At 38.0% G+C, this 26,572-nt stretch overlaps 1 protein-coding gene across 1 annotated transcript in view; it reads left to right on the plus strand.

The window, feature by feature from the left end:
- The window catches only part of LOC138051405 (arf-GAP with coiled-coil, ANK repeat and PH domain-containing protein 2-like), a 42,168-nt gene that overhangs the window by 5,171 nt on the left and 10,425 nt on the right, over positions 1-26,572 (plus strand). The window contains exons 4-22 of the mRNA XM_068897595.1: positions 613-727; positions 1,382-1,440; positions 8,917-8,979; positions 11,580-11,637; positions 11,756-11,821; positions 12,199-12,243; positions 14,245-14,340; positions 15,390-15,464; positions 17,229-17,272; positions 17,624-17,686; positions 19,038-19,089; positions 20,069-20,172; positions 20,690-20,750; positions 20,853-20,909; positions 23,015-23,085; positions 23,205-23,266; positions 23,649-23,712; positions 25,007-25,076; positions 25,988-26,082. Coding sequence (XP_068753696.1) covers positions 613-727; positions 1,382-1,440; positions 8,917-8,979; positions 11,580-11,637; positions 11,756-11,821; positions 12,199-12,243; positions 14,245-14,340; positions 15,390-15,464; positions 17,229-17,272; positions 17,624-17,686; positions 19,038-19,089; positions 20,069-20,172; positions 20,690-20,750; positions 20,853-20,909; positions 23,015-23,085; positions 23,205-23,266; positions 23,649-23,712; positions 25,007-25,076; positions 25,988-26,082 — 1,320 coding nt within the window. The remainder of the gene's footprint in view (positions 1-612; positions 728-1,381; positions 1,441-8,916; positions 8,980-11,579; positions 11,638-11,755; positions 11,822-12,198; positions 12,244-14,244; positions 14,341-15,389; positions 15,465-17,228; positions 17,273-17,623; positions 17,687-19,037; positions 19,090-20,068; positions 20,173-20,689; positions 20,751-20,852; positions 20,910-23,014; positions 23,086-23,204; positions 23,267-23,648; positions 23,713-25,006; positions 25,077-25,987; positions 26,083-26,572) is intronic.

Here is a 26,572-nt window from a genome sequence, read left to right on the forward strand (position 1 = left end):
CTTTTGCTAAAACAAATAAATAAATGACAAAATTATTTTGTTTCTCACTGTGAATTTTCTCTGAAGATAGCGTAATTGTAGAGTAATTTAGATCCATTCCTTCGATCATTCGCCATTTTCAGCGGTCTCTTTACACACAAGTATTGCGGGCTCATATTTTTTTTTGCTAAACCCCTTACAACACAATGCAGTGCGGCAATTTTGCGACTAAACTTTGCGAAATTGCTACTAAATTTTCGTATCTTATCGCAAGATGCGACTGGATTTTTCGTTAATTTCGAGCCCTGGATATGGTACCATGTAAGATTGCTGTTAAGTGATAAAGTGTTGTAGTGTCAATCCTTCTAATAGGAACGTTTCTTTCAAGTGTTGAAACTGTTCCAGAGCCACCTTAAATCTCACTCCCAGGAGTCAATGGGTTGATGCAATCTTCATTATTTTAGGAAGGGGATCTTGAGAATAATAATATTATTCTTTTTAAAAACAGGAAATACACTGTAATTGATAAGAAAAAAAATCGTGCACATGTACATACAAGTTGTAGATGGCCTGGTTGTAATTATTGGGTGTAATAATTCTATTGGCCTTCGCTGTAAACAATCTTTTTTGCAGTGAATTGGCTGGTGGTATTGACACTCTGACAAAGTATTTTGAAGGTGATCAACTTGTTTCTTCTACACTTCACAAGTTCTCTTGGGCTTTGACTGAGCTGCAGACTTATTTAAAGGTACCAAGTTGTATGCTGTAGTTTCGTGTTAAATCTTGAAAACTATTGAGCTACAATTATTCTGTGTAGGTGGTTTTTTTAACATGTCTTGTTGACGAGGCTTACATAATAATTATGAAATGTCGTGATCAACAGCCAAACTAGGTCATTTTTCTTTAACCTACAAAAAAACTAGCGAATTTGGATAGTTTGTGTTTTTGCTATGATTCACTAAATTAATATGAAACAAATTGCGTTGTTTAGGTTGAAACAACTCTATCTAGGCTGAAACAAGTTGGCCTAAGTTGAAAATGACCTAGTTTGGTTGCAAATTAACCTAACTCTGATGCTGAGCTGAATAACCACACAAGCTAATACCTATACCAAAACCTTACTTACCAAAACTGCTAATTAAGACTGCAGGAAGCAAAATTAATTTGTTTGTCATTAGCAAATAGTCAGAATGTGCCAAAAGCTCTTGTGTCAAAAATCCATTGTTGTTTTTGTTTGTGCTGTTTATATTTTTCTCGCGTGAATTCTGTTACAGCTGTAATAGTGAAGTCTGTTCTGGGAAGTAAAACCTACACCATTTTTTAAAGTTTTATAAGCTCAGGACTGTTGATGAAATGATCAATAATTTTTTTACGATGTGTATCTAACCTTTGGTTGTCTCAGATCCTTTTGGAGCAAGCCCAAAGATCTATTTCCAGTACTCTACAGGCATTCATCAAAGAGTAAGTCAGATGTCTGTGAAAATTTTATTTTGGTTGGCGCGGGGGGGCTGATATAGCCTGTGAATTTTAATTGATGCTTGTTAAATTTGATATATGTTACAGTATTTTCAGTCCTACTGGTCAGTGCACGGATTGTTTACTTAAAGTCGAGCCGGATAACTTTATTCATTGGATAAGTCACTATCCTCCTGAGCATGAAATAATTTTAATATACGTGTACTTCACGTTAAACGTTGGCCATTTAACCTTTGGTACTCGCCTTCAATTAATTAGATGTGCTTAGATTGTGGATGTTCATGGTGACATGTATTATTGTACAATATGAGCGTCAGATATGCATCACGTTTACAAACTTGAGACAAAGCCAATAGCTTGTAAAATGTTATGCAGATATGACTTAGTAAGCGTCAGCATTTACATGTTAAGGATGGTGCCTACTAATTGAAAGGTATTTTTGTGCAGTTTACTGACTATGCGATGAAAGCAGATCTTAACAAGTGTTAGTGAAATCCAAAAAGAAAATTGGGGGTTACCACGCATTTTTTGAAGATAATTAATCAACAATATTTGTAAAGAGCTTTAAAATACAAAGCAATGTATGGTGTTCTGTTCCAAATTGAAGCTTAATTATCTCTGAAAAATGCATGGTTACCCGCAATTTTCTTTTTGGATACATGTACCAAGAGCACTTGCTAAGTTCTGCTTTCTCTGCATAGTTTTGAACCGTGCAAAAATATCATGATATTTTAGAATAAAATAGATGTTAATGCTGGTAAGCAAATACTGGGCAGCGCCTGGGAGGAGAGCGTGACTTCCCATCACGTGACTACCTTATTTGGCTATTTCATTCATCCTGCCATGCGAGCCTTCTCAGTTTGACATTTCCAAAGCTCAACTAGTTCTGTTTTTTCCGTTGAGCAATTTAATCTTTGCTGGGGAATTTGCTGACCTCACAAACGCGGTTTTTACGCCCCTTGCTATCTCAAACCTTTTATTTATTACTGGAACTCGGGAACAATTTATTGGACGGCTTCACACCGTTGTTCCTTCCGCACCATCTTGTAGCTCGCGTACACCAAGCGTCCATCTGACCCGCAGAGAAACGTTCACGCTCCACCGTGAACCCCCTTTACTTCAAGTGCCTCTGCTGAGGAAGTTTCATCCTATATAGACCCACCAATTGTCACCATCCCTGACGATGCGCTGCTTGAAACAGCGGTCAAAACGGTCAAATTTTATTCCAAGATGGCGTCCAAGCAAGAAGAGCTTCACACACAGACACGTCCCCAACCACGTTAGCCACTCTTATTTCCATCATCGTGGACGAAAATCGAGGAATCTACCGCCAAATCAGTTCCTGCTCCAACCTCAATAGCCTCCGCCTCAATCTGTGCAACCTCGACAAACTCCCGCCATTTGCTACTCACCGACGACTTCGACTTCATCGCCAGCCTTCTCAACCATCCCAGTGCCAGCAACAACATTCCTTCCCCATTTTTCAAGGACAGTCGCCGTTATCAGCACATGTTCCAACCAAAGTTAAACGCGCAACATTAAAGGGTGAGTATGTTGAGTTTGTCGCGGTGCTGCCAGAAAACTCGCGCCTTCCAGATAACGACCTTCCCGGGCTTTCCATTTCCTTTATCGGTAAACCACAAAGAGTTCCCCCCTCCTCTCGGAAAAAGTAAGCCCAGCTCGATTCTTGTCGGCATTTTCTGTATGGTTTTCTCAGGGGTGGATCCAGGATTTTTCATGAGTGATTTGCACCAACTAAACTAGGGGGGTTTGGGGGCATGCTCCCCCAAGAAAATTTGAAATTTGGTGCTCTCCGAATGCCATTTTCCCGCACCATAACATTGGCCTCGACAGTCATCCATAGATAATCCTAAATCAGCTATATTAAATCTTTGAAAGCTGCTCCTGTCGTTCCATCCTCACAAAGGTAGACCCTTCTCTGACTGTTTTGGTTGAATCAAGAAATCTGATCACCACTGAAAGATTTTTTCTTTGTTTGATACGTCAGCTGCTTCGTCAGACATAATAGAAAAATAATTGCTCCCCCTGATTTCCTGCGACAAATTATTCACTATGATAGCACCCACAGTTGTAAATATGTCGCATTTCTGGGTGCAGTTTTCAAGTGACGTTGCAGTGTTTGATCGCCGCTGTCAATTCGAAATTCTAATAGTGCCTGAAAGTTTCCAGAAAGACTGGCATTTTGTGGATCATCATCTCGTGGACCTCTGAGGGCTATGTTGTTTCTTTCGCAAAAAATTATTGTCTTGAACAGGGATTTCAGAATTTCGCGATTTCTTTTGATTTGTTGTTGGAGTAAGCTGTTTATCTGTCGATCTATTGGGAGCAATTTTCTTGTCATATTTCTCAAAAAAATTAAAACAAGAAGGATAGTTGACTTCGTGAACTGCAATAAAGGGCTGAAAAATAAGGTTTGGAAGAAATTTGAGTGATTTCTGCAAGTCACTTGAACTACTCTGGATCCACCCCTGGTTCTGCACTTCTCACTTCTTTTCCCCAAAGGGCGGTAGAGATGTTCCCCTATCAAGCGACCATTCAATTACCCAAAGGAAGTTGCGGGCTTGGCATGGCCTTCCTATGATGTTGACTTTCGTAGGAAAACAGCCACAAACCTCCCCCTCTAAAACAGACATCTAACCCAGGGTCCAAATTAACTAGTACATTTTGACCTGTTTTATGGATACCAGAAAGCAACGACCGCATGGTCTTGTGTCTGTGTCAAGCATTATCTTTTCACTTTCAAAAGCGCACATTTTGGAGAGCAAAGGTATCCGACCTTGAATGTACATGTAATAATGAAATCTATCTGCCCCCTAGTTTGTCGAAAATTTCAGCTACGGAAACACTAGTCACACCCTGTCGAACACAATCCGCCATAGTGGTACATTCCTCACACCAGTCCTTGAATCTCTTTACTGAGTCGTTTTTCCCCCTGCAATACATATTTTATGAGAAACAACGGCTTGTGAGGTTATGGAGGTTGTTAACGGAAAAACTCCTTCATTTCTATTTCAAAACAGTCTCAGGATAAAAAGTAAGACACCTCTTGGCAAACAGATCTGACCTTAACAATGGTGACCAGTTGTGAAATTCTGGTCGCCAGTACTCAATTTTTTAGTCGCATTAGCAACCAGGAAGGTGCAATTTCAGACCCCGTAACCTGCCTCCAGAATAATCCCCATTCACCCCTGAGGGAGCTCCAGGGAATGGCCCGGAAAAACCACTACTACCTCTACACAGCCCGTCCCGTTGGCCTACGGAGTGCCCCTTCATTTTTAATCAGCTTTCCATATCCCCCTCCCTGTTCGACCTGCTCACAAGTTCACCCTGATCCCTTTTGTTACTCATCTGTGCAATACAGGCTCCTACAGCACGATTATGTTTATCTGGCAGCACTTGACAACCTTCACATTGAGTCTGGCTGTCTCCTGGACATTCTGGCTATGCCAGTCCTTCACAAAAGTTTGAGGGGGATCAAGCTCTCCCATGGGAATGCAAGAAGGCTTGCCACCTGATCACCTCATCAGTTCTCTGTAGCATCTAAGTATACTAAGTTACAACCTTTTAAGTCTACCAAATGTTGACTCCTTTATGTTATGGGCTGCATTTACCCTTTCATTTTTTGGCTTCTTAAGAAGCAGCGAATTTACCTGCAATGGCAATTTCGACCCTCAGTCCCACCTTGCTAGAACAGACATTTCTTTCCATCCCAACATCCTTCACCCTACTTCATTTGACACTGCAATTTAAAAGTCCAAAACTGACCCTTTCTGGGAGACAGCCAGGCTCAGTTTTGCAAGGTCAAACTCAGACCTTTATGCATCGTCTGCCCTGCAAGATTATATGCTCAAAACTGCAACTCAAGACCCTGGCCAGCTACTCTTCAGCTTCTCCTGTGGACCATATCTCACCCAGACTTCACACACCAACAACTTATGGTCTCTCTTAAACCTCTGTGACAATGACAGCTCCTCCTCTGCCTCTCACAGCTTTAGTATTGGTGCTGCTACAACCAGCAGAATCACTGGCATTTTCAACTGGCTCTTCAAATTCTGGGTCGCTGGAATCCAAGCTTACATCAGGACTCCAAAGGAAACAATATGTCAGGTTCCTCAGTCATTGGCCTCTTGCTCCTCCTGCTAACAACCCCCTGGAATCCTTGAAAGCACTTGAGTATCTCATTGAAACTTGGATTTTTCTAACAATCAGTAATGATCTATGACAGTTCCTTGGATAACTTAATTCATATTTTCCTGTATTGTCCTGAACCTATAGTGTTTTCACCTATGGGTACAGCAATCATGTTGGCATCCCCCTGGAAGCCTGCTGTGTGCGTTTGCTTGCCCCCCCCCCCCCTATCCTCATTTCTCCTCGATACGATTGTCTTTCATCCCCGTTTCATCCACATGCCATCCATCGCATGGTTGATACCACTCTCCTAAGGTTAATGCCATGTTTCTCCTTTAAAACAAAAAAGGAAAAAGGCCCATTCGGCACTTGAGGGCTTTCTGTGACATTCTCTTTCCTTAGGCTTTCTGCCCTCTCAAGTTCATGTAGTACTATTGGAAATGACTATTTTGACGGAAATGTTTTGCACGAGGGTCCTATCCCCTCCAGCCAAATGTGTTGTGCGAGGGTCCTATCCCCTCCAGCTGAATGTTTTGTGCGAGGGTCCTATCCCCTCCAGTCGAATGTTTTGTGCGAGGGTCCTATCCCCTCCAGTCGAATGTTTTTTGCGAGGGTCCTATCCCCTCCAGTCAAATGTTTAGTGCGAGGGTCCTATCCCTTCCAGTCAAATTTTTTGTGCAAGGGTCCTATCCCCTCCATTCAAATGTCTAGTGCGAGGGTCCTATCCCCTCCAGTTAATTGTTTTGTGTGAGGGTCCTATCCCCTCCAGTCTCTATGCGATGCCCATTGGCTTTGGTTTTTTGTTTTATTTTTTATTTTATTTTTTATTTTTATTTATTTTTTTATTTTTATTTTTTTTTTATTATTATTTTTTTTTTATGCTCATGTCGTACTTTCGACCCCTATCTCCACTCGTCGGTTCTCTACTTTCACCTTTGGGGCAGGCAATGTTTGCTTTTCGCTATTGCAACTCCGTGGAGATGGGGTCATTTTTTCTCCCTGTCAAATTGGGAGCAAAACCACTAAATGGGCTTCGCACAGGGCACTCCTCGTTTATCTCGGCGTTTTGGGCGGGGAATTGCTGCCTGCGGCACCCCTTCAGCCCTGTGCTGAAGCCCCGTTAGGGAGGGGGCATATTGTTACTCTGCTGGACTGGGTTAACTTGGCCCCAGGACATTATGCCAGCAACTATGCCCGCCTTGCAATACAGGCATGAGGCACCCCCTCGGCTAGTTGCCGAGGCCCCTCATCCGGTGGTCCATACCGGCGATGGGTATTATCCGAGCCTTGCCAGTACATTCCCTGCCCCTCGTTTACGCCCAAGTTGTGTGTATTGTCTTTCATTGCGCACCAAAGCATTAAATGATATTTTAGAATAAAATAGATGTTAATGCTGGTAAGCAAATACTGGGCAGCGCCTGGGAGGAGAGCGTGACTTCCCATCACGTGACTACCTTATTTGTCTATTTCATTAATACCGCCATACTAGCCTTCTCAGTTTGACATTTCCAAAGCTCAACTAGTTCTGTTTTTTCCGTTGAGCAATTTAATCCCTACCCCCCGCCCTGTTTGCTTTCTGGTTCTTTTGTATTTTATTTTATTTTTCCTTATGAGCTTCTGTAACCTATTCAATAGTTCTCCTTAATAAAATATGGGCGGGGAATTGCTGCCTGCGGCACCCCTTCAGCCCTGTGCTGAAGCCCCGTTAGGGAGGGGGCATATTGTTACTCTGCTGGACTGGGTTAACTTGGCCCCAGGACATTATGCCAGCAACTATGCCCGCCTTGCAATACAGGCATGAGGCACCCCCTCGGCTAGTTGCCGAGGCCCCTCATCCGGTGGTCCATACCGGCGGTGGGTATTATCCGAGCCTTGCCAGTACATTCCCTGCCCCTCGTTTACGCCCAAGTTGTGTGTATTGTCTGTGATTGCGCACCAAAGCATTAACCTGTATTAGTAAGCACTGCCGAAAGGAAATCTGAGTATCTTGAGATGCGCAGAACGTACAATGTATGCACAATAACAATAGTAGGCACGTTCTTAATGTGCACTAGGTATTTTTGGTTATTGAAGACATTTTAACTGGGAAAATCAAAGGAAACGTTATGAAGAGAAATCTGTATCAGATTACAGACATTGATTATTATAATAATTTGTTTCAAAATATCTCCCTGTTTCTGATGGGTTATACCACACACATACTTCACCATAACCAGCTGCTGACTTGACCAAATTTAGAAAGAATTTTGTCGTATAGAACCAATGATGTCAATAGTAGCCACTGCAGATTATTGTACCGATGACGTCAAAATGATGTCAAAAGTGCAGCCCGCTGCGCACAGATTATTGAACCGTTGACAGAGAAAACCTGAGGACGAGGCTGTGTTATTTTTGGTGAGTAGAAAAACAAAGAGCGAAATGGGTTTACAATTAAGTTTGAGCGAAGAAAATAATTATTACCCAGTTACTTAAGATTTTGAATAATAATAAAGCAATTATTGAATTCGGCTTTCGTAAGGATATGAAGAATTCTAAATTAATAAGACTTTTATTTTGTTTTCCTATAGTGAATTATTCATGGCTTTAGTAAGCACATCAATACAATTATCTTTGCACAGATTGAAACTGACAGATAGTGACTTTAATCCACGAATAAAGTTATCTCAGACTGGCCTTTGAATGTTCAGGGAGTTTTAATAAAATTTGAAGTAGGCAGCTGGTTTACATGTACACGTAAGTCTAGTAGCCGACTGTGTCACTAAGAGGCTGTTAGGCCCCTTCATCCAGGGGGTGACACTGAGTGTGCAGTTAAGTGCATGCTTGTGAATTAATTTCCAGCAAAGAAAGATTTGGAAAACCATTTCGAAAGGAAAATTAACAAATTGAATGTAAATGTTTTATGACGTTTCGACAACTTCACATCATCATTACTACCAATTTCAACCTGCTGCGGCAAACTTTTTTGCGTGTTTTTTCAGGTGCGAATTGAAACATAATTTTGCATAATTTTGTTTGGTCAACATAAGAAGTCAGGTCTGTCGAACGATAAGAATAATGTCATTTTAATCTGAACAAAAGAAAAGGCGTATACATAACCAATGAAACTAAACCGAAAATTTACTGTTTAAGTGGAAAACAAGCCTTGATGCAACAATTACTCAATAACAACCTGTTTTGCATAAAAGGTCTTGATACGTTTGCCATGTTTCAAAAACATTAATGTGTGTGGGAAGGTTGATATTTTATAAGTATCTTTGTTACCAACGCATACACGTACTGTATGTCATATTGATTACGGGTAATTTATTGCAGAGAGGTGAAGAAAGTCAAGGAGACTAAAAAACTGTTTGACAGGATCAGCGACGATTTGGATAAGTGAGTGCAAGGATTGTTGGAAACTAATGATATGGATTGCTTTTTTCCAAAAAATAGGTTTACAGTGTAGAAATGGACCTCATTCGCGCAGCGGCCATATTGGACATAGTACTGTACATTTGTAGATTTTGTACCCCCAGCTTCGAGTTGAAATGTTTGGAAATGAGTTTCGGTGTGCAGAAACAAAAGTTTTCAATCCCTCAGGACTCAACATGGCAGCTGTGTGATTAAAGTCAATTCCCTTGTTTTGTTCATTGAACGAATGGAACTGGATTATACGTCATAACGTGCATGCATGTAGTGTGCCTCCTATGTTTTGTAACAAGTCAAATTAGATAACTTTGTTGAGTTTTGTACCAATGTGAAGATACCGGTAGGCATAGTGATGCTGTTAAAGTGCACCTAACCCCAAAATATTTTTTTTGCTAAAATGAATCTTTGCAACTGTTCGAAACGCATTGCGGCCATTTTTTCATTTTTCTAACAAATCCTGGCATTTTATAGGCTTCGAAAGTTGCGAAAATCCAAGCATCTTTTGTTCACGACCGAGTCAGAAGGGGAGTGGGTCTATTCCTGATTTGACGTCAAAAACTGATTTACATTGCATTAACTCTTTGTAAAAATGCATGCAAAGTAGATTGTGACGTCAAATCAGGAATAGACCCACTCCCCTTCTGACTCGGTCGTGAACAAAAGATGCTTGGATTTTCGCAACTTTCGAAGCATTTGACATTTGTTAGAAAAATGAAAAAATGGCCGCAATGCGTTTCGAACAGTTGCAAAGATTCATTTTAGCAAAAAAATATTTTGGGGTTAGGTGCACTTTAAGTAGTGAGGTGTGAATAGACAAGTTCATGCTGACACCACTTGAGATCTGGAAATTGATGTGATGCCCTTGTCATTAATAATTACCATAAACGTCCATGTATAAGCCGCCCTTTTTTTCACAAAATTGAAGGCAAAAGTCAAGGGTGCGGCTTATCCATGGATACATCTGTGTTTGGAGTTTTAAAAAACCTAATTAATATTCATACAACTTCTTAAGATCTCAGTAAAGAAACATAAAAGAAACTGAGAGCATGTTGCGGTTGTTTATTGACCTTTTAATGAGTGGTGGCTCCTAAAGGAGCCGTTTATGTCTTCGAGTGTTTATGGGCGAATCTTGCTCTCCAAGAGTTCTTTCAAGCGATTAATTTTCGCTTTAATCGAACAAGTAAACACCAACCTACAAGGAATCTCCAATCCTCCGCACAGCTGTTTGCAGTTACTTCTTCGGCCAGTCACTTCCACGCATATCTTTCCACCACGTGCGATAAAATACCACAAATTCGCGAGTACTCGCGAGGTAAATGGCCGACTGTTTCATTGTCCTTGACCACCTTCTCGGCAAATTTGTTGACTGCATTATCAAGCTCCTGTTCTGCATGACTTTTTTCACCTATTGTGGGTACATCTTTGTGGCTGTGGCCGTGGCCGTGGCCCAGACTCCTCCCCACATTTAAAGCTTGTCTACTAAGCACTCGTTCGTTTTGTTTCAATATCGAAGGAATTTCAACCTTGATTGTTTGTCCTTGTTGGTTTATAGCAATAGAACGTTACTGGAACTTCAAACTTTATTGTAATACATTTTTTTCCAAAATCTGCGCTTCTAAATTCGGGGTGCGGCTTATCTACGGATGCGGCTTATACATGGACGTTTACGGTATTATTGCGATGTAAAACTAGACTAACCCATTCACTCCTCACTGGCGTCCTAGGACACTCCCAGTTGGCGAATGAAATCGTCTGACTTTGGACAGAGTAAAAGCGATGAAGTCTACATGTAACTCCCAGGGGTGTTAATGGGTTAATGTGATGGTTATTTATCAGAATTACTGTCCTATCGTGCAGAAAATAATGCAGGCATGTGTGCATTATTGTGACAATGATTACAACGACAATGACGATTAGTATAGGTACAGTGTAATCACATGATTTCGAGTGCAATTTGGAATAAAGAAGCATGTTGAGTAAATTTTTTCAAAGTCAACCAATGGCAAGTGCAAATTTGGATCGCTCTTGTTATCAGTGTAGATGATGATTCTGATGCTGACGACGACGTCGACTTTGAACGATATACGGTAACGATGACAATTTATCGTAGTCTTTGAAAAAATTTACAAGACTTAGTGCTTACATGTATTTATTCCAGATTGCACGAGAAAAATCATGTGATTACATGTACTTATAGATAATTTATACATAAAAAAATTTGAGATGGTTTAGTAGAAGAAGCACACACGTATCATGCAATCAGGGAAAAATTGCGCCATAAATTGTGCCATCCAGGGCACGCACTTGATTTGAAAACAAAAGATTTGATTGGTTCTGACCAAACCCTATTGTTTATTAGCCAATTACAATCCAGAATTTCAATGAGTAATTTGCACTGGTATTATACTTTTTGCACTGTGTTACACTTGAACTGCGCTGCTCTCAACCAATCAGAATCGAATAATTTAATTCATGTATATTATTATGGTTATAAACTTTACTGTAAGATAGCACATGCATAGGGCATTTTGAACAATGGGAATTGAAATCAAATTTTTGTTTTCCAGTGCTTTGAACAAGAATGCACAGCTTCAACGTAACTGCCGGCCAACAGAAGCAGAGGAGGTATAAGAAAAAAAAGTGAATTGTCTTCATAACTATTAAAGGGAAATGATGTTATCCTTTGTAAAATGTAAATGTGTACAGTTGAATATAAACCAACTTCTCTATTTATTTTTGAAAGGCAAAGAATATTGTGACAGCCATGTATTCGTGTTTCAATCACACAGCCCTGGATTATGCTTTTCAAGTAAGAAGTTATATTTTACCACAGTTGCTTGGAATCTTGCAATCTGATTGGCGAATTTGCTGTTTTCAGTGAGAGTCTAGACAATGCTGATCACGTCATGCTCGTGTCAGTTCGTCACACAATGTAATAGCCAATCAGGAATACTCACTTTGGGAAATAAACCAATCATACTTACTCAAAAAATAATAATATTTATTTTCTGTCAATGCCATATGGGTTGCTGATTACATTCACTATTTTTTTTTCCAAAATCACATAATATACATTTTATACATACATGTTCATGCATTCATTGAAGACGTCTTTTTGTACAGAATGTTTTTATGTATGCCTGGATTATGATCATTTGCATAATAATAGTTTGTTATGTCTTACAGATAAACATTTTGCAGTCAAAGAGAAGAATTGACATTTTAGACACTGTAAGTTGATTGATTAATGAGGCTTTCACCAAAACGGCAAATGCAGTTAATGTTAATAATTAGTATTCATGGGTACCAGGTAATGTGATCTTGCTTGCTTTTGCAAAGCAAAGTAGATCAAAAGTGCATGAGATGACATTTTTGAGGGGAACTCTGCCTTGTTGCTAGTTATTCGATGTGACTTAGGGAGACTGTGTGACAGCTAGAAAACAACATCACAGCTTATGTCCTCAGCATTGCCAACTGAATGGTAAACGCACATGCATGTTGGATCAGACTAGAGCAGGGGATGAACAAAGCATACAAGCTTAGGGGAAGTTGCTGTGCAGATTTTAACTGTAACACAAAGGAGCAATCCAGTTCTTCTGAACCTTGAAACCATACACCCAATCCAAGGAGGATGAGGGAGGGTGTGAAGAGAACTGTCAGTGACAAATTGTTTACATCTAGTTGGTACTCTACAAAAGAGAGAAAGTTCTCTCCTAATGTTTTGTTTGCCCTACTGCCTGAGATGCCAAGTTGTCTCGTGTTGATTTTAAAATTAATATTATATAATAGCCTATTTCTGAGTTGCTGCATGCCTTAGTATCAAAGCGAGTCCTGGTGCACAACTAGTCATGTGGAAATGAGTTGCGTATTCTTATGCAAATCAAACTAATTTCCATTTCAATAGTTGAGCACCAAGACTCACTTCGAAACCGAGGCAAACAGCAACTCGGAATTAAATGGCCTATTGTTGTGAGCTGTCAAGTTTGTGTTGTGATTTCTCCTGACATTACTTGTGGATTGCCACCTGATACCAAAAGTACAAATTATACATGTAAATTAGTTCATCCAAATTTATTGCATTGATCAGCAATGTGTATTATAAACCATTCACCCTTCATGCACCCCAGGATGCTCCCAGTTGATGGGTAAAGTCATCTCACTGGCATCAGATAGACTCAAATCTGTCAAGTCTCAATCCCAGGCATTTTTGGCTAAATGGAGGGGACATATATTTTGACTGGTTAGCCCTGAATCACTCCTCGGTTGTTATAGGATGCAATTGCCCCCATTTGACGAGTTATCATATCGTCTGGCATTAGACAGAGTAAAATCTGTTAAGGACGGTGCCTACTATTGTATATGTGTACATGTAGGTTCTCGCATCTCCTGATAGTCGGATTTCCTCTGGGTAGTGCTTATTAATACAGGGATATTTTTGCGCGGTTTAAAACTATGCGGAGAAAGCAGAACTTAGCAAGTGCTCTTGGTAAATAAAAGAAAATTGGGGGTAACCACGCATTTTTCAGAGATACTTAAGCTTCAATTTGGAAAAGAATGCCATACATTGCTTTGTATTTGAAAGCTTTTTACAAATATTGTTGATTAATTATCTTAGAAAAATGCGTGGTTACCCCCAATTTTCTTTTTGGATTATTAAGATCTGCTTTCCCCACATATTCAGTAAACTGCACAAAAATACCAGTTTGAATTAGTAGGAACCGTCCTTAAGTACTCTTACTCCCAAAGAGTTAATGGGTTGATGGAGGAGACATAGATTTTGACTGGTTAATGGCGGGGACACATGTGGGTTTTGACTGGTTATTATCCATTAACTCCCCGGGTGCCATAGGACTTCCCCAGTTCACAAGTAAAATCGTCTGGTATTAGACAGAGTAAAACCTGTCAAGTCTCGCTCTCAGGAGTCAATGGGTTGATGTGGATTTAGGAGTGCTCCGGGGAACAGTCACTGTGGTTATCAGACGTTTTTGCATTGTTAGCAGTTTTTGCATTGTTACCATCCTTGACAAGTTTTCAAGTACCTGAAAAAATTAAACCAGATGACACCCAATTTTTTTTTACCACTTCATCTGTCCTTCAATGGTTGAAAAAGTTGATCTCAATGAAAGTAACATTAGGAAGCTAATTGACCAATAATTCTAAACTTAAAAATAGTTTTTTTTTTTGCATACAACTCTTCAAGAATGTCTCAATTTTGTTTGCTGAATGTTTCAGATCTTAAACTTCATGCATGCTCAATCTACGTACTTCCATCAAGGTTACGACTTGATGAATGATTTAGATGAGTACATGAAGAACGTATCCAAAGAGGTAAGGGTTAGACTGCCATCATCTCAGATTAAACTGCATTTAACATCTTTAAAGGGGGAAAAATATGTAGCTAATAGCGAGACCTTTCAAGATCATCAGCCATGTTGCCTTTTCATATTATTTCAAACACACTTATAAGGTTGATACTTTTCCTTTTTTAGCACCCAGTAATCAGTAAACAAGTATTATTATTCATTCAAAATATTTCCCCATTTCTGATTGGTTAAAACCACACGCATAATTCACCACAACCAGCTGCTGTTCACCAAATTTGGAAAGAAACTTTGTCATATTGAATCAATGACGTCAAAAGTGCAGCCCGCTGCAAATTATTGAACCGATGACACCAAAATGACGTCAAAAGTGCAGACAACTGCAAATTATTGAACTGTTGACTGAAAAAAGCTGGGGACGAGATTGTGTTATTTTTGTTGAGCAGAAAAATGGCTGCGAGTAGGTTTAGAAGTTTGAGCAAGGAAAATATTTTGAATGAATAATAAAGCAATTATTGAATTCGGCTTTCGTAGAATATGTAGAATTCTGCAGATCTCGGAGGATGTTATCCACCTCGGCCTTCGGCCTTGGTGGATAACACCCTCCTCGACCTGCAAAATTCTTCATAGTCTACGAAAGCCTCAGCCTCATTCAATAATAGCTAAAATTAATATGTTTGGTAGAAATGTTATTTTTCTCCTGAATTGCTATAATATTCTGATAATGTTTTCAGTACAATTTAGGTCCTGCACTTTAGTGTACCCATGTTGTTTCACAAGTGCCCGAGACCTTTTCCCAACACCTTACAAATGGAAAGGTCTACAGTCAGGTATAGTTACTCTTTGCAAAAGGTCAATAAAGATCGTTGGAGAGCATCAAGCCAGTGTACTTGCAGACATTTCAACATCGTGCACAACGTGATGTTCTTGTCTTGCACAATGTCATTCCTGTAGTTCTCTGACTCACAGCGCAGACTAGAAAGGACTTTACCTTCTGTTAAGTTATCGATTCAAGAGAAAAAGCACATTATCAGCATGTTGTTTTTATGTTCACAGTTGGAAGAGTTGTCAACTCAATTTACTGTGGATAAGAAAGAAATGGAGGAAAGGCACTCCCTGGTTCGGAAAATGGTGAGTTCTCTTACAGGTAACATAGTGAAAACATTTGGACAGTAGTAGTAAAAAAGTTTCTGAGGTACAAAGGCATCCGAATGGATCCAGAAACCAAGAACTTGAATGCATATACAAAAATGATTGGTTATGTTTATTAGTCAAGGATAATTAATACTAATTATTATTCTATGAGGGTGTGTGTGACATATGAAGTGATTGATGGGCCTCTTTGGTTGTAATCATTTTATATCCAGCAAGCCTGAGTAGAATGATAATATTGTTTTATTAAAAACTCTAGGATCAACAACTCTTCCATGTTGATTTCTGCCTCTGTCAATTCCGGTCCAAAACAGCTTTTGCCTACCATTTCTTCTCACAACTGCGCAAAAGTTTGCAGCTCGCTTTATTGCTGACACATTCCTTGACCATATATTAGACCTGTACAGGAGGTATATGAACTCAGGGTTCTTGCTGAGTTTTTGCACAGGAGGTAAAAAAACAAAAATAGCAGGTAACTTTGTTACCTGCCCCTGCATGGGCTAGCGAGCTCAAGTCTTAACTTGACGTTCGTATCGATCGCTGTTGCGTTGCAGCTGCTCCTAAATTAATTTAATACTCAGCAAAACCAGCCAACTTACCAACGCCTTTCTGACGCTATTGTTGAAAACCAAATTCCGAAAGACCTTTCTGTCGTTTTCCACGTGTGGATGCCATGTTGTAAACGTTTAATAATGGATTATGGGGGGTTTCCCCTGGCCGCGGGAGGAATGGAAAGGAAACATGGCGGACATCGTTTCGAGGGATGAGTTGGCGAAAAACAAGCTGGATTGCTTTTACAAATGGTATACTTTCGAAGAGATAACATGTGCCAGATATCTTCACAGGATTGGTTGGAAGGGGAAAGCAATATTTTCCCATAAACACAATGTGATTTCAGCTTTAAACAGACGAACATTCTTTGGATAATTTCGGCAAATATTTCAGTGAAACAGCCGGTAACATTTACTTGAACAGCCGGTAAAAATAACCGGTTACCGGCTCTTAACAAGAACCCTGGAACTGATAGCCTGTGTCCAGCGAGCCAATGAAAAGGCTGGAAATCTGATATCTGTAGTTCACTTTTTAATAGTCAACGCTTATTGCATAAGCGTGTGAGATTTTAAATAGCGAATGAGGCGCATAGCACTGAGTTGGCTATTAGTATAGCCAGTCTCATATCCAACAAGCGCAAATGGAATATTGTTTTATTAAATTTTCATTAAGTATTGATCATGTCAGATGTTGTATCCTGGGAAATTTCACTTCCCGCACAAAATTTTCAACTTGGCAACACTCTACAATCAGCTTTAATAGGTCATAATGGTATACATGTATATGAGCTGGTAACTGAGATTGAGTGAACCATTATCAGAAAGTTCAAAACTCAAAATCCGAGGTTGAAAATCTAATAATAATACTTATCCTTGACGAACTACTATCAGTTATTATTGTTTATTATTAATCATTAATTTATTATTAATTATCAATTAAGTAAATTATCAATTATTATTGTTACCATACTTTCTAGTGATAAAGGTTCTTTGCTTTTTTTAAAATTACATACATGTATACACCACTGAAAGAGCACTAAAAAACTATGTACGTAATTAGTCAGTGATCAAGACATTCTCATTTGGTTTCAGCACAAACAAAAAGAGATTTTTGTGTTTTTTTTTTCCCCAACACAATTTTCAAGCTCAATTTAACTTAAAGCAATATCTCTTTTTAACTAAATAAATGTAGGAAGAAAGTGGTAGCTTAAGAAGAAAAACACTTGATGATTCCAGGTACATCTCACTTTATGCTAGAGCTTTCTTTGTTTAATTAACCAGAAATATTTCGATTCATACATGTATAACCTAAGGCAGCCATTTTTGATGTCCCTGAGGAATTTTCCACCACAAGAAACCACAGGTGACTTAACCAACCAGAGCAAGGGCATTGTGTTCAAAAATCTTTGTTACATATGTTACACAATTTCATCTGGGCTAAATCCTTCACATTATACTCATTCTCCACATATTTAATTAGCCTATTTTTACAATGCAAACTATCAGTCTTGTTTTTGCTGTCCTTGTCTGTATTTGCATTATACATGTACATGTATTCACATTGTTATTATTTTGGGCTTGACCCAGTGGTTTGGTGATGGAAGGATACTTGTTCAAAAGGAGCAGCAATGCATTCAGGAGTTGGCACAGGTTAGAGTTACACTGTATAAAAGATTTAAATTGTACATTTGCTGCTGCAGGGAAGGGAGAAGTTCAATTATGCTTGCGGTAATATAACGACAGATCATGCGTGGAATTGAAGAGAGATTTTAATAGGTCATGAGCACTGGGGCGGTACAAAACATGGAACCTCAAACTGGACCCCCAACTGGATCCTTCGGGACCCCACTTGAGAGAAGAAAGTTCTAAAACAATAGGTGGTTTTCACAATGACATTCTCAAATTCCAAAATCAAAATCGCAAGGCTTGTCTTCTTAATTTTTATTTAAAATTAAAGGAGGTTGAAGATGACCTAGAGGTCATTCTTTTTTCGGGTACCTCCAGTTCCGTGATGTCTTTCATGTTGATTTTCCCCAAATTGTTACCTTGTGTGACACCATGATAAAAAAGCTATTTGGTTGGAAAAAAAAGTCTTTTTTAATTACTCATCCCTAATAATGAAGCTCAGCAGTTTGAGCCTTTCAAGTACATTAGGAGTTCATACACATGTATTTATTTCATGAGTGAAAAGTAAGCGCTTCATCGCAAAGTGAACTCTTTGGATCTTTTTGGTACCGACCGCCATATTGGTGAACCACATGGTTTCTCCATACAAATCTCTAAAAAGTTATGTGAAACATTTCGACAAATAACTAGTGAATTATGTAGCGCGCAGACCTGAGAATTGGAGAAGTGGTTAAAAGAGCATGCAGAAACAAAACAGAGTAAAAGTCCAGTTTAATATGAGATAAGAGCATCAGTCATTCTTACAATGTAGGACTACACTCACTTGAACAATCAAAATAATAGTAATTATAGTAATAGTAATAGTAATAATAATAATAATAATAATAATAATAATAATAATAATAATAATAATCAACTTGACCCTGTCAGTACTGTCTAACTGGGTCAAGGGTTGTCCCGGAGATTGTATTAATCAAAGGACTGAAATTGAATTTATTATATATTTGTGGTTTTGGAAAATGATCGTTGGAATGAAAGAAGGCTGGCCTTTGAAGTGATTTTTGACTATTTCATTTACTTGAAAATGGGAGTTCCAGCATGGAATACCCTTTTCGTGGAAAGATCATTATAAGAAGCTTAATTATATTGTTCCAGCGTGATTTCAAACATTACATCAATAAAATTATTAATTATTGATTAATTCTATGAGCTACTGTACACCTGCAATTAAAAAATGTTTTCATGTTTGTAGTACATGTTCTTGTACATGACTTGTATATTGTATAGAGTATTGATTTTCAAGATTTCAGAACTTCCTTTTGGACTGAAGAAGTAATAGTGTTATTGAACAATCTTCTATATTTTTATTTATTAGGAGATACTTTACGGTGCAGAACAACCAACTTATGTACCAGAAGCGATTAAAGGTTGTAACACTCATTTATTATAATTTCATGAGCGAGAATTGTTCCAAATTTGTAATTTATAAACTGCATGGATATTTTGCAATAATTTGTGTCTACATGTAAATTGCCGCTGATATTTTGCTACTACAGTAGTTCAATATTTTTTGGACCAGAATAAGAAAAATCATTCTGTTTGGTCATTAATTTTTTTGTACCTTTTAATTATTATGGGCAGGTGAAGATAAAATTGTGGTGTACACTGGGAACATAATTTGTAGTAACAATTATCTGTTGTCAGGCAAACCTCTTTAGGAGGACATAAATATGTCATCATGGTCTTTTTATAGTAAATGTAGTTAAGGCAAATTCACTTTAGTTAATGTCGGTAGTTCCTTCAGCTACAAGGCTAGTATCAATGAAGGCCAATGGTGCGCCTTTTACCCTCCCCTCCCTACTCCTCCTCCTCTTCCCCCCCCCCCCCGTCTCTGGAAATGCTCCATTTTACGGGTGCTTAAAGCTACAGCTACACAACTCAGAGGAAAGTCGAAACCGATGTTGAAATCGCAGAGAATCGAACTTGTGACCTGGATGTCAGTGAATCGATCTTTGCCTGCTTCTTTTGTGGCAATCTTTAGTTAATCGCAAGTTTTAAACTTGAAAATGGCCATAAGGAATTTTTTGAATTAAATGTTCCATCAAAAGCAAAAAGCAAAAACCACCCTAATCAGGGAAAGACACACTGTTCAAATTAAAGTCATGTAGCTGTTGTAAGCTTGAAAAGTATTGGTTGACTTCTTTCAAGCTAACCCAAATATACTTAGTTTCCGTTTTAATCTTGTACATTTTTTGTCCATTTATGCATAGATCTCACTTTCTTTGTTTGTTTTTTGTGCTGTACAACTTTTTTTTCATTAGTTATTTTATGAGCACATAAAAACAAATTATCAAAAGTTGTCTCACATATCCCCTTCAATTAACATTATTATTATTTTTTTCCAAGGATGATCAAACTGTACTAGCTGAGGACCTGAGGTTGTGTAAAGTGAGGCCCACGGAGGAACCAATAGAAAGACGATTTGTTTTTGAAGTCGTTTCGCCAACAAAGTAAGGCAAATCATTGGTTGACCTGTGGATCTGATATTTTGATCATTGTGTCTAGGGACTCAAAGAAGCCAGTCGGACTACAAGCTTGAATTTTTTATCTCTGAATGTGAGCAGTCGGTTTAGAGAAAACTCTTAAGTGTAGTTATACTGACACTCCAATCTCAGGGTCAGATTAATAATTAAAATTAATTTTATTATTCACAAGGCACGCAGCCAATCAAAACAACGGTACTGGTATTATTGAAACTATATATGGAAAGTGTATCCAGGCCGAACAGGGACAACAAACAGTAGATGGTGTTAACCTTTTTCCACCTTATAGGTTTGACTTTGTTGGATGTGAGATATTTCTCCTTAATGGAGGACTCCTTCTTAAGGGACAAAAAGGGTTGTCAACAGATCTAGGTTCCTTTAAAGCATGGGGTCAAAGTTAATTCAGTCCAACGACTGGATAAAGGGTGAATGAAAAGCCTCCTGAGCAATGTTTTTAATTAGTGATGATGCCCTTTTCTGTTAGGTCATGGATTCTTCAAGCTGATAGTGATTCCTTGAAAACAGAATGGATGGAAGCTATGCAGGTTTGTGTGGTCAAACTACTAATTGAAGGTTCTGTATGGTTACGAATTATTAGTTTTTGATGTATGTGACTGATCTCATAATTATTTTGTTGAATTTTCTAGGCCAGTATTAACAAGGCTTTTGACTGCGCAACAACTGGTGAAACAGACAGCAGTGAGGTACATTTGTATCTGTGTACAGTATTAATATTTTGATCATGTTCAAGATTTGATGAACACTGTAATTTGAAAGGCTGAGCAATTTAACTACATGTAACTTGCTCATACAGGCCATCATAGATGAGACCTCCCAAAGGGAAAAGCATTGTTGCCTGCATGATGTCCCACCTTTTGAATTTCCAATTTTGCCCTAGCATGAACGAAATGTTTTTTTTTGAGTTTTCACGAAAATGTCACTGTTATGATGAATTTCCCAGTAATTTGCTCTATACATGTATTAGTGAGCTTAGTTTAAAGGGGTGTTCTGTCTTTTTCTAATATTTGACAGTCTTGCCTTTTTATGGCCTTCATCAATTAATTTACAAGTGTGTACAGAATAAGCATTATAATATGTTTTGTTGATAAAAGGGTTGAGCCTGGTCATTTTACCGACCAAGTCGTTAGAATAATAATAATAGTAATAATTATAATAATTTTATCACTTGTAAATAGTATTTAAATGTAGTTAGGTAGGAGGCCCTTTAATAGGGATAACCTCTGGGTCCTCCATTTCAGGATTGATTTTGAATAAAGTATTATCATTATTATTATTATTATTATTATTATTATTATTATTATTATTATTATAATAAAAGGAAGCTTAAGAAAGAAAGACGGTGACAGCTACAATGCATGACAACGTTGTCTAAAAATATCATTTCCCGTTATTGTTAGTAATAATTTTGCGATTACACTGAGTCAGTTAATTAAAATGGAAACTGAGTGTCAACATTCCAGAAATAAAACTGGTGAAAACGGTGCGGATATTTAGAGGAAATTTTGAAAATTTATCGGCAAGTGCTCACGTCCTTCACATGACCTCAAATTTGGTGATTTGACGTTGTTGTCTGAGCAAGGTAAAGTCTAGGTAAAGTCTGCTACAAGCCTAGAAGGCCCACCAGGCCGACGCTTATCTCCGGTTTCTGTAGCATGAAGCGACTAGGAGTATTTCTACTCCCCCCTGGATGGGATGCCAGTCCATCGCAGGGTTACCCCTGGCATTAAATTCACTGGTACCCATTTGTACATGCTGTTCTCCTGAGATGTTCCCTCAGTCTGTGCTCCACAGTACTTCTGATCCTGTTGGGTTTCTTGATCATGGGCATCCACGCTTTAGGAATTTTGATTCCATTATCCCTGTTGATCATTATTATCATGGTAAAGGCTTGTGTGAATGGCTTCCTTGACCCCGCTGGTGTACCAGAATAGTAGAATAGAATAGAATAGAATAGAATAGAATAGAATAGAATAGAATAGAATAGAATTTTGTTTGCTCAGTTCGTAGTTAATGTACAATTTAAAGTTGGAAACAAACAAATAAATAGATAAAATAATCATAATTACAATTTTAATTAATGAAATTATTTGAGCCTAGGAGCTAAATAAACTGGTAGGTTTTCGAGTTAGCCCCTAGCCATATTGAATTGATTTTTTTTACTGTACTTTAGGGAAATAATGAAGTAATAATACAATGAAAAAAGTAGCAAAGATGATTAAGAACAAAGGACCGAAACTGAACACGCAAACGGATTCCATTCGCGCAAAACTTTTTACCTGAATGCTAAATTATTTTCTCACTCTCTAAATCTATAAATATGCCTTTCCGTTATTTCTAATTTATTCATTTGACAATGATGACATGAAGTCGTCGAAACATCATATTATTTTACTATCGTTAATTTTCTTGCTTAAATGTTTATCTAAATCGTTTTTTATTAAAGATGATTATAATCTTTAAATTATACCAATGAGGGTCCCGATCAATAAACTTGAAACCTTCTTTCAAAGTGGACAGTGGCCAGTCTGTGAGACAAACAATAATACTCTACAGTCTGTACAATACATGTATATCATTAATCATTATAATTATGTCGCTGTCTTTATTTTAATTAAGTGTTTCTGGCATTGTTGTCTACATTACTTTATTTGTAAGTTTTGCGCTGTATTTATGATAAGTTCCTTGTCACTCTGCAGAAAGTGTAGCCGTCGTAAGGCTTGTTAACTTTGTAACCTCTTCAAATGCATCATAGAAGTTCATCAAGTAAAAATTTCTTTGTTCATTTCAGACAGACTCACTGGGTTCTGGCATGAAGAGTAAGAGTGTGGAGTCCCTTGATAAAATTACTGGACCAAAAAGGTTTGATCAAAATTGAGGTGATCAGTTTTGATAACTAGAAGTAAAATGATTGTTTATATTCATATTAATTAATTAGAGTTATTTCATGTACATGTAAATGGTGACCTTATTTTTTTCAGTGTTTTGGAACAAATCAGATCTGTTCTTGGCAATGAAAAATGTGCCGACTGTGGAAACCATGGTGAGAACAAAACAGACATATTTTTTCAAGATGTGGCTTTGGTTTTAATGATGTGTGATTCTATCCACCTGATAAATCACTATTCCGCTTGAAAGATAATTTTATAAGGGCCATTAAAACTATTTTTAATTAGTTCTGAGGCCCCAGGATAGCCATTAATAAATTGATCCAGGGGATGGTTTTATCCTTCCTTCAATTGGGCTATATGTTTTAGTCCACCTAAGATACAATAATAATTATAATTGTTTATCATTATTATTACAGGCAAAAGATCCTTGTGGAATTAATGACCATTATCAATTCCACAAGGATACTTTTCTGTTGAAAGAGTTTGAAAAAAAATTGCATCAAAGCTGGCTGTTTCACTGTTTGTGTCTTGTAGATCCTACCTGGGCAAGTACCAACTGGGGTGTGGTGCTTTGCATTGAGTGCTCTGGAATTCATAGGTACATAGTGCAATAAAAAATATATTAAGTAATGTTTAAAAACGGGCAGCAGTGTTTTATCAGGTATAAAAACATGAGGTATAGCCGAGTGTTTTTAGACTGGATAAAACACATGCTGCAAGTTTTTTGAACTGCTTAAAAAACACTCCACAAAAAGTGTGTACCTCTGGACTCAGAACAATGGTTCAAATTGTGAGAGGAGAATTTTAGCATACGAGAGAAACAAGCTATGCCTTATTAGTGTTCTTTATATAAAGAAGTAATGGTTGTAAAAGGAGCAGCAGTTGTTTATTATAATGAATACTAACGAGGAGTTTTTTAATCAGGATATAATTAAGCTCATTAAATAAATGCACACATTGTTTTATTGGTGTTTTGATAGGCTGTTACGTTCATGAATTGTTAATTTAATAATAAAGAACTTTATTTAAGTGTATTTAATGGTAGGACACCGATTAGGGACATCTTATACAGAAATCAAATTTAACCCATTGACTCCCAGGGGTTCTGGCCGGTTTAGGCCAGTTTGGACGTCCAAGGGTTTAATAAGCAAATCAACATGTCATATCAAATAAAGGTTGGTTTTTGATGAGAGGGGAAAACCAGTCTGAGTCAGAGTATAGCACCCAGAGAAAAACCTCTCGGAGTGGAGAAGAGAACCAACGTAAGTCTGGAAATTGAACCCAGGCCTCATTGGTGGGAAGCAAGTGCTCTCACCACTTTGCCATCCTTACTCTGTGTAAGTCCCAAATAGGAATGTAAGAGCAGGTCAACTCATTTGGATTGCAGGCACACTCAATCAGAAGTCTAGCCATTGAGTGACCACATATTAAACAGTTAGGACACAGCTAGCCTTACTTTATTGATCAGGGATGCACTACTCTGGACACTGATATTTATATGCACTGTTACAGTAATACAGGTCATGTACATGTACTGTACATGTGCATGTTTATCCCATCAATTTTCACACCTTACAGAATGTTTTGACAGCTAGCACATTATATTGATGCATGCATGACCTCTCTTGACTACAGTACTGTAGTACTATTGAAGAAATCCCCTTCCTCACCATTGTAAAATTTCAGATTTAGGAACGATGGGCACCCGTACCCTATGAATAATAATTATTAAATCAGTGCACCCAGTAAGAGGTCTTGTTGAAATTCTTAAAGGTGAATACTTCTCGCTGCTTTCTATATTAATGTAAGCTGTGTTAGCTTTTTTTGCTATCATTCTTATTAAGTGATGACTTTGTTCTACATGTGTGGTCTTAAAATCTTGGTTGTCTTAGGAGTCTGGGTGTTCATGTGTCCAAGGTACGGTCGCTAACTCTTGATGCCTGGGAACCAGAGCAGACTAAGGTACATGTAAACTGTTTAAGTGAGAATAGAATAGTTAATACTGTAAGGAAACTCGGGTAGCATCTTTTTTTTCTTACCACATTTTTGACGCCATCTGTGATCAATTACAAAACAGATGCACGGACACAGAGGATTCATAAATTGTTTTGCTAAATAGAAAGACTTACTGTAGCTTGGTGTTTGTGATATCTAGCACGTTATGGCCTGGAAGACATTTAGAAAAACATTCGTGGCTACATCTGATGCCAAACCATGTGGTCCCGGCTTCTTTCCTAATATCAAGAGCATGCTTAAAAATACAATATTGCTTTGACATCCATGCAGGTCACCTTTTTCTTGGCATACAGCAGCTAACTTGTAATAAACAACTGTGACATCAGGGTGTTTGGATCCCAGCTTTTTCCCCCGAAAATCAAGAGCGAGCGTAAGATACAACTTTGCTTGATCCAGGTCACCTTTTTTCTCGGCATACAGGAGCTAACTCGTAATAAACAGCTGTGACTTTAGAGTGTTTGGATCTCTGGATCTCAGCTTTTCTTTCTGAATATCAGGAGCAAGCTTAAGATACCACTCTACTTCATCCAGGTCATCTCTTTTGTCTTTAGTGTGCGTAAACAGGCTTCAAGTTTAATGAAGAAGGCAGCACTATCATGCAGCTAACGTTTTGAGTCCCACTACTTTTATTTTAACATGCCGTGTGCTTGCATTAACCCTGTTCACTGTTTTTCTGTTGAGGGTCAGATTTTGAGTGATACAGTTAGAGTTTATTGGTGATTACCAAGTAGTTTGCAATACTTTTCTAAGAGAAGGGTGTCATTAAATTATTATTATTTTTTTGATTTTGGAAAGTCATACTGTTTTTGTGTGTGTTATATTTGGCTTTAATTATGACATTAATTTACGTTTTTCAGCTAATGACAGAATTGGGGAATGAGCTGGTGAATGGAATCCTTGAGGCCAATGTTGACTCCTTTCTTATGAAAAAGATTACTCCAAACAGCAGCAGGTATAATACATGTATACTGGTAATTAATAAAATGTTGAATAATAATAATTATTGCTGTCATGATAATGTTATTTAGGGTGATTCCACGGTTTGGCATTCATGACCCATCGTAATTGTGGATTTAATGTTATTTAATAATAATCGTAATTAAGTAAAGTATGATTGTCTGGGTGAGTGTAGTCCTGAGAAGGACTGACAACCTGAGCGGAAGTCATCTTCAGAGTCAAGTGATTTGTCTAACATCAGTAGATACTATTATAATAAGAACTCCAGATGGTTGTAGATGTCATTGGTCAACTTTTTTGTGACGTTGGTCTGCTGTCAGTTAAGCCTAGATGTATTAATTGGCTGTAAACAGATCATTATGTAAACAGTTAATTATGATGTGACCCCTGGGTTCAAACCATTTACGAAATAATAATCAATAATAATCTAGTGTCATTTGCATTTACAAATATATCAAAGATTATAAAAATTGTGTCTTATGATG

Source organism: Montipora capricornis, chromosome 6 (assembly GCF_036669925.1).
Source record: "Montipora capricornis isolate CH-2021 chromosome 6, ASM3666992v2, whole genome shotgun sequence".
Classification (NCBI taxonomy): domain Eukaryota; kingdom Metazoa; phylum Cnidaria; class Anthozoa; order Scleractinia; family Acroporidae; genus Montipora; species Montipora capricornis.